The sequence below is a fragment of the Brachycentrus maculatus genome, unplaced genomic scaffold, assembly GCF_059751285.1.
Source record: "Brachycentrus maculatus isolate JH-2025_06_01 unplaced genomic scaffold, ASM5975128v1 h1tg000203l, whole genome shotgun sequence".
NCBI classification, from domain to species: domain Eukaryota; kingdom Metazoa; phylum Arthropoda; class Insecta; order Trichoptera; family Brachycentridae; genus Brachycentrus; species Brachycentrus maculatus.
The window spans coordinates 801,017-809,553 of NW_028280954.1; the positions used below are offsets into that span (position 1 = coordinate 801,017).

At 36.0% G+C, this 8,537-nt stretch overlaps 1 protein-coding gene across 1 annotated transcript; it reads right to left on the bottom strand.

Moving 5' to 3' along the window:
• Nucleotides 1–1,149: 1,149 nt before the first annotated feature.
• On the bottom strand, nucleotides 1,150–8,226 carry LOC148307241 (retinol dehydrogenase 13-like). The gene is made up of 6 exons (XM_088263781.1): nucleotides 7,971–8,226; nucleotides 5,598–5,728; nucleotides 4,416–4,614; nucleotides 3,710–3,895; nucleotides 2,716–2,828; nucleotides 1,150–1,471 (listed from the first exon to the last, which is right to left on the bottom strand). Exons 1-6 carry the CDS (start codon nucleotides 8,104–8,106, stop codon nucleotides 1,277–1,279), a joined length of 960 nt encoding a protein of 319 aa, XP_088119907.1. The 5' UTR covers nucleotides 8,107–8,226; the 3' UTR covers nucleotides 1,150–1,276.
• Between the last annotated feature and the right edge of the window lie 311 nt (nucleotides 8,227–8,537).

The following is an 8,537-nucleotide window of genomic DNA, read 5'->3' on the forward strand; positions in this document are numbered from 1 at the left end:
CAACAGATGTCATAAGGCCAAGGATTGACGTATTATTTTATCCAAAGTTCCACACCATGAAAAAATCCCTCTAAGTTGAACTGAGGTTGGAAACTTGGAGCAATGTAAAAACACAAACGCTTATGTCTGCCGCGTATGGGGTATGTTTTGTTAAAACACATACGGTTATGCGAGCCGCGTGGATCCGGTTAATAAAGGCTTCCCTGTTCCAACATAGATGTCACGTAGTGAACTAACATGAACTGTTTCATGGGTTTGATCAATATATCTGAATTGAGTAGTGTGGTTGTCAATCATGGCTAGAATTGGTGAATGTTGCACGTGGGTAAAGGTGGAGACTGACTGGAGCATTTCGTCGTAACATTGTCGCGGCAAGCATCAGCGAGCATCCGAAACTATGGATGGAGCGCTCGGCTCGCTGTACTGACTGCCTGAATGCTCGCATCGTAACGTGTTACGTTACGACAAAATGCTCCGGTCAGTCTCCACCTTTACACACGTGTAACATTCACCAATTCTAGCCATGATTGACAACCACACTACTCAATTCAGATATATTGACTGTAAATGCCCAGACTTCCATTCTTCTTTATCTATGTTGAGATTCGAAAAATATATTAAAATAGATGAAAATAATTAAGACATTTAAGGTGGCTGTATAAAAAAACTATATGTTAATTTTGTTTATAAATTTTTAAATATTGTATATATGTATGTATATGTATTTTATAAATAAATATAACTCAAGTGATAAAAAAAAACAAGTCTATTATACTAATATATTATTAGATTAAAATTAATATTTTAAGCTTTTCCACTTTATATTTATTTGACCAGCGACCAGGTCGTCGTTACCGGTCGTCGTTACCGTCGTCGTTACCGACATCCAGTCTGATGATGTCGGTAACGACGAAACCCGGTCGCGGCTCAAATAAAAATAAAGTGGAAAAGCTAAAAATATTGGTTTTAATCTAATAATATATTAAAATGCAATTCCATCACGAAGTGTCAGTGGATAATATAAATCTATTAAAACAAGTCTATTCTTTTAAATTTTATATATATATATATATATATATATATATATATATATATATATATATATATATATATATTTAACAAATAAATAAAATAAAAAAAAACAACAAACAAGTTATTTTGTAATACTCGTATATGTAAATGGTTTGATGTAACTGTTTTGTAACATTCCCAGATATAATAAAATTGAAAAAACTATCAATAAGTTTAAATCCAAGATGGCCAGGGAATCACTCTTTTAGTAGTGCTTTTCATTCTCCTGCAATCTGACAGCGCGTTCGCTGAGCTCCCAGAGTCTGGCTGCCCTCTTCCTGTCCCTCGCATCTCTCGAGGGTGTGACGGACTTGCAATCCACGAAGTACTCTCCTGTCACATGCTGTACGGACCCCGACACGCACAGGAATATCTGCGTCTGTGCTCCTTCCCAAGTGCTCTGAAAAATTATTACTCTTTACCATCACAGTACACTCCTGATTTCCCGGGATGGATGGTGAAAAAAATCCCATATAGATAAAAAAGAGAAATTTTAACTGCACTACTTGCTTAGTAAGATGCGCTTGTTGACGTAATAACATGACTAGAGATAACAAACAATAAAATGACTCGACTGCAATAATGTTAAACGCAGCAGCGAGACTAATTTTTGGAATTTCTAAATTCAGTCACATCACCCCACTACTTCACAAACTCCACCGGTTACGCTTTCCCGAAAGGGTTGAGTATAAACTCTGCCTACTCATGTATAAATCAATACACAATATGGCTCCAGAGTATCTTAAGGAGCTATGTATTCCAGATAAATTGGTTGATAGACGTCTCACGCTTCGATCGGCTACAACATCTGCAATGGGCAAAGTTATCTTACCAGCTCGCAACCAACGCACTAAATTTGGCGAGCGTGCCTTTGCTGTTGCAGGACCGACGGCGTGGAATGCTCTTCCACCAATGGTTAGAAATAGTGAGAGTGAGATGATCTTTAGAAAAAGACTAAAAACACATTTGTTTGCTAAATCATTTCCACCATAATATTTTCCCCAATTCATTCACCGTTAAGCGTCCTTGAGGTATTTTTTTTACGAAAATGGCGCTATATAAGTTATCCAAATTTATTATTATTATTATTATTATAACTAATATAAAAATGGATATTTTGCACTTAAAAATATTTTTTAAATATGATACTATAAAGTATTATTTGGATTTGAGACGGTCTGTCTGCCTCCATAGTGTAGTGGATAGCACATTTGGCTACCACGCTGGAGGTCTCGGGTTCGATTCCCGGGGGGGGATAGTAAAATAAAGTGTTTTTTCTCTAAAATTTGTAAGATAAGTACTGTTTTAAATATTTGGCGGCACTTTTAACTTGGCTATTTTAAGACCTCATGTCGAGCTTGATGTTAGAGAGGTTTTTCATTTATTCAGGTTTGACTACAGGTTGGTGTGTGTCAGGTTGTGGTCCCGTGGTTAGTGTCACCGACTCTTAGTTAGAGTTAGTTAGTTCTCGGTTCGGACCCACTCTACCACAATTTGATACCTATTTCTAATAATGAGCCGCTTAGGCTCACAGAAATAGTATGAAATGGAAAAATTTATGTAAATAATAAAAACACAAATATTTTTTTTTTTAAATAAAAAATAAATATAAATTAAGATTGAATTTTCCATCAGGCAACATACCTTGGCGTACATCCGTCCAAAAGTACTGAAAAACATCTGTTGGAAGGAAAAAGGAGCTTCCCTAAAGACGTCCGTGTAAACAAGTCCAGGGTCTAAACAGTTAACTGTGACACCTGAAAAAAACAAACCACACATTTCATTCTTTCCAATCCTTCTACACAGCATATAGTGATCACTTAAACGAGCCAATGACAGGTTGTAAGCCTTGTAACCTGTCCGAGAGTATGACTGTACATATTCATCCAAACAAAAGTTTCCTCAAAGGAGTATGGGCGTACGTGAACACCCGCGCTTATAACCAAAGCCTGGTTACATTTATTCCTAAAATGGCACTTGTGCTGCCATCTGTGCTTGTATTTACACACTAAAATAGTACTACAGATTATTTTTCTGTTTTACCCACAACATTTTACTGAAAACAAAGTTTTTGTGACGTCATCGTAATGACACTGTCAAAGAAAACCCATGAAATAACACCTCAATAATTTTGATATAATATCGATACATATTTATATATATATATATATATATATATATATATATATATATATATATATATATATATATATATATAAAAGTACTTGGGAGTGTACGTGACTGAAAATGGCAGCCTTTAAAAGGAACTGGGGTGCTTTTAGGCGTGCGGTGGTTTGGCTTTGTGAGGAATAAAGAGATAAGGCATAGGACACAGCAAATCTTGGTCACAACTGTTGTCAATAAAAGGCGATTCAGTTGGCTTGGCCATGTAGTTCGCATGCCTCCCGAGAGCCGCCATCAAGCTTGCATCTTTTACAAGGCATCAGGACGACCACTGCTGACTATTTGTCAGCAGCTGTCGTCTGAACTTCGGAATAAATTTGGGAGGATGCAAGGGAGCTGACAGTTTATGGACTCCATATGTTCTACATAGGGAGCGGATGTGGTTAAAGAAGTTTAACATAAGACAAAATATGACTACTGTTTAATTTAATAATAGGGTATTTCAATTACGGACCTGTTCCTCTCAGTTTGTCCGCCAACTCAACAGTGAAATAAATATTTGCCAGCTTTGTGTTGGAATAGCCGCGCATCATGTAGCCCGAGTCGCCTGCATTCAAATTATCTAAATCCAATTGGGCAAATCTATGTGACATGGAAGACACATTCACAATCCGACCCGGACCAGATTCCTTTATTTTCCCTGAAAATATAAAAGTCTATCATCAATTTGAGAGACCCAAAATTTGGGTAGCATGGTTGTCAATCATGGGTGGAATGGTGAATGTCACATGTGTATAAAGAGACCACTTAATACATAGTTTGTGGGAAACGCTTAAAAGCGTCTTTTAAGTAGAGGGTGGGAGCGTTCTATTTGATTACTTTTGGTAGAGCGCGAGAAACACCAAAAAACGTTGTACGAAAGGGAATTGGGTTTGCATTTACTTGTAATTAGTATACGACCCTAATTAGTATACTAATATGCTAAACCAGCCTGGCAGGTTGACTTTCATATTCCATAGACATCAATAGATTTCCGTTTTCATCTTTGTCTATGTTGAGATATGAATATGCCAAAAACCTAATGCAAACGGAGTATCATTTGTTACTTTTCACTACTGCATTATAGATACCAAAACATTATTGATATGGATACCTGATTGTTGAATTAGAATTGAATGATGCAGTTGAATGTTTGTTTTTCCCTTGCACATTTCACTCACCGAGAAGAATGTTTGTGAGAAGAAAAGGTCCGAAATGATTAATCTGCATGAGCGCTTCTAATCCATCATCGGTTATTCTAGTGGGCATTCCCGCAAGTCCCGCATTGTTCAGGAGGATGTCTATGCGAATTTCTTCCTCCAGAATTTCCCTGGCGCATTTCCTGACGCTCGCGAGCGACGCAAAGTCAATATGCTTCAACTGAAATGATAATACGTGATTGTCACTCAGGAAGGCTGTGTGCTCTAACTGTGTGCTATTTAACTCTTTGACTGCCAAAATCCGATATATCGGCTATCGGTACTCTAGCGAGCAATACCGGATCTGACGTCATGATTTATAAGAGTATCAGATACATTTTAGACAGTATGTTAGGGATTCCTTCAGGGATGTGCAAATTTTTAAATTCATATTGTGTTTTTTTTTCTTTAATATGTTATAAAACGAAATTTAGAATTAAATGATAATTTTTTCTTACAATAAGTTGAAATATTACAGAACATTGAGTTACAAAAATACTTAAAGAGAAATGAGAAAAACAAAGCACACTAAACCAATTTTGTTTCCGTGAAAAGTAAGTTGTGTAAAGCTGTGATATTATTCAAATCACAGCTTTACACAACTTACTTGTGTAATACATTTTACATATCAAGGTTAATAAAGAATAATGCAATAAATTGATACAAATGTAGTACATACATTGTATAACTAAAACAATTTTAAATTACTCGCACCCCTACACTATTTCTTTCAATACCAGATTTCGTTTATTAGGTCAGGAATCATTTGATTTGCAGCGTAAAAAGAAGGTGGTCATCAAGTGAGCAGCATTTACTTGCTAGTCGAAACGTTGCATACATTTAGTTGAATAAACTCCAAGAGATATTTTCATCCCTCCGAAGATAAAACAATGGCACATAGAGTTTATAAATTATCAAACACATTTTACTTTTCAATTACATATTAATGTTTAAATTGCGGTATTTTTGGCACTCTTCTAACTTTTATCCGCACCCAATGCTGCATAGGGCACTGCATCATATTCTAGTCTTGAGAGACGTCTCACTGATATTGTGTAAGTTGTGCTTGTATGATTATTCAATTTGGCACATAGATAATTGGGCTTTAAATTCCACATCGATCCTTAAAACATAAAATATAACATGTTATTTAGTTTCACTTACAATGACATTATCATTCCCGGTTTCCTTGATGATGGCTCTCCTCACTCTCTTTCCCTTCTCCATGTCTCTACACAGCATCAGCACTCGGGCGCCTCTCCTGGCAAAGTCTTTAGCTGACTCCACGCCGATACCTGGAATCGAATAACAATTATCTCTTTCAAAACAGCTTTAAAATCATGGAGAGATGGCATTATCACAGTGAAAATCTGAACTGATTGGAGTATTGGTATGGAATTTGGAGCAAGCGCCTCCAACACCACATTTCGAAAGTGTCTATTTTTCTCCTTCCTGCTGCTTTTATGGTCCATGTTTCAGCAGCATTGAGAAAAATGGAGTGGACCAAACTCCTGACAAGCTTAATCTTGGTGTTTTTACTCAAATTATAGCATAAATCGCAATATAATAATGCCTGATGATATAATATTTGAGTAACAAGTTACCTCTCTAATAAATGCACTGATATGAGTATCTACTGCTTGAATGCCTATGCACTGATATGAGTACTGCTTGAATACCTATGCACTGATATGAGTACTGCTTGAATGCCTATGCACTGATATGAGTACTGCTTGAATGCCTATGCACTGATATGAGTACTGCTTGAATGCCTATGCACTGATATGAGTACTGCTTGAATGCCTATGCACTGATATGAGTACTGCTTGAATGCCTATGCACTGATATGAGTACTGCTTGAATGCCTATGCACTGATATGAGTACTGCTTGAATGCCTATGCACTGATATGAGTACTGCTTGAATGCCTATGCACTGATATGAGTACTGCTTGAATGCCTATGCACTGATATGAGTACTGCTTGAATGCCTATGCACTGATATGAGTACTGCTTGAATGCCTATGCACTGATATGAGTACTGCTTGAATGCCTATGCACTGATATGAGTACTGCTTGAATGCCTATGCACTGATATGAGTACTGCTTGAATGCCTATGCACTGATATGAGTACTGCTTGAATGCCTATGCACTGATATGAGTACTGCTTGAATGCCTATGCACTGATATTAGTACTGCTTGAATGCCTATGCACTTATATTATCCGGAGCATTGGTATGTATGTTCCCGATAGTTACCTAAGACAGCGTCGGCATAGATTGTTTCACATTCCTATACACAGGACCAACCTGCCGATGGTTATGCCTGTAGGAAGAGCTACCGCTATGTTGAACAATATCACATTGGATATTGATCTGTTCCATGTGTCCGAAGGAGTTTTCCGAAGCGGGATTCTTCTACACCTTTAAGTCTTCTTGCTTACTTTTACTTTTAATATATACGCCTTGAATATTGTTTGTTATGTATATATTATTTTTTTATTGAATAAATTGAATTGAAATTGAATTGAATTGAATATGAGTACTGCTTGAATGCTTATGCACTGATATGAAGAAATTTGTGGAATATTGTAAATATAACACAACGACTGCTATGTCACGGATTTCATAGTGAACAAAACAAAAATAAAATAGACACGACTAGAAAATAAATTTAACACGAGAAAAATGAGTCATTTTTTCAACCCTAGGCTACGGGTCCCCCTCCGTAGTGTAATTAATGGTCAGTACGCTTGGTTTCCATACTGGAGGTCCCGGGATCGATTCCCAGAGAGGGGGGGGGTCAAATAAATATAAGTGATTTTTTCACACTAATATTTATTCAATACTACCCTTGACTGGTACCTGAAGCGGAGGGCTGATCACCTTTCAAAAAATATCAAAAAACTTGATTTTTCAGGAGATTGTTTTTAAAGTTTAAAAATATAATAAAATGTATTAAAAATAAATATCAAGCCACTTAATGAACTTTTTACTGTGCAACAGATCTTTTAGGTAAAACCTGAATGTTTTTTTTCCATATGAAAAATATTTAGTAGGTATTTTAATAAAAATAATTAAACAATACCTTTTCTTCAAAATGCAAAAAACAACACTTTCTGCCCTGTAGCGGGTAAATATTAGGTTAAAAATATGCCGCTTTTGCTGGGATTTAGTACATTTTCTGGGCATTCCAAAAACATGCACAACTGAAAATGGACGATTTTTGATATATGACCTTGTTGAAAGGAGTGAGTGATGTGTTGCCTGGATTGGGTCTCCCCATATATTAAATGTCCGTCGTAAATTATATGAATGTCCCGTAATTTAGGGAATAATAGGGTCCGTAATATGTTTTTAAAAAAACCTATTTTACTTATGAAAATGCTCGCCTAAGACTTGAAGTTAGAAATCTAGGGTTTTAATTACAATAAAACATTTCATTTATGATATTTCTAAATAGTTAATGAGAATTTTTAAGTTGCATTTTATGTAATTATTTTAGAAATCATTTCGTAGAGTTTAAATTTCAAACGTACCTGAATTCGCGCCGGTTACAATAGCCGTTTTCCCTGCAAGCATTTCTTTTCCTTTAAAAATTCCCACAGTAAGTACACAATATGCTTTTCCCAAAAGAACGCACAATAAAACTAATAAAATAATCCACAACCACATTCTTGCGTTATTCGATAATTTCAAATAAGTAAAACAAAATAATGGTTATTTGTATTTTTAAAAACACTAAATTAGCTTAGATAATTCGCTTCTAGTTTTTCGATGGTGACAAGTCCTGTCACCTGCGTTTGTAAATTAAGGATGGGAAACTTTTTTTTCGATTTTTTTTCGATATCGATTTTTTGATCGAGTGATTATATGATGAAATCCGTTAGAGCGCTGTGCACTACACAGAATTTTATCGTCCGGCACTTCAGTTAGCATGATAAACGGATGATTGACTTGGATTAGCTTGTGCTTTTGTCACAGTAAAATCGGGATACAATTTTATGTTGGTTCACATTTTCAATAAATTTCGCAACTTAGTTTAAAAAAATTGCTTTGCGAGAGCAGGTCTATCAGGAAGCCTAGATGCTTCTGTATCAGATCTG

Excerpts from the sequence above, each read along its gene's own strand:
- LOC148307241 (XM_088263781.1), bottom strand. The coding sequence starts at position 8,106 with ATGTGGTTGTGGATTATTTTATTAGTTTTATTGTGCGTTCTTTTGGGA. Across the intron at positions 3,896-4,415 it reads TCTCACAAACATTCTTCTCG|GGAAAATAAAGGAATCTGGT; the intron begins GTGAGTGAAATG and ends TTATATTTTCAG. Across the intron at positions 1,472-2,715 it reads TTGGACGGATGTACGCCAAG|AGCACTTGGGAAGGAGCACA; the intron begins GTATGTTGCCTG and ends ATAATTTTTCAG.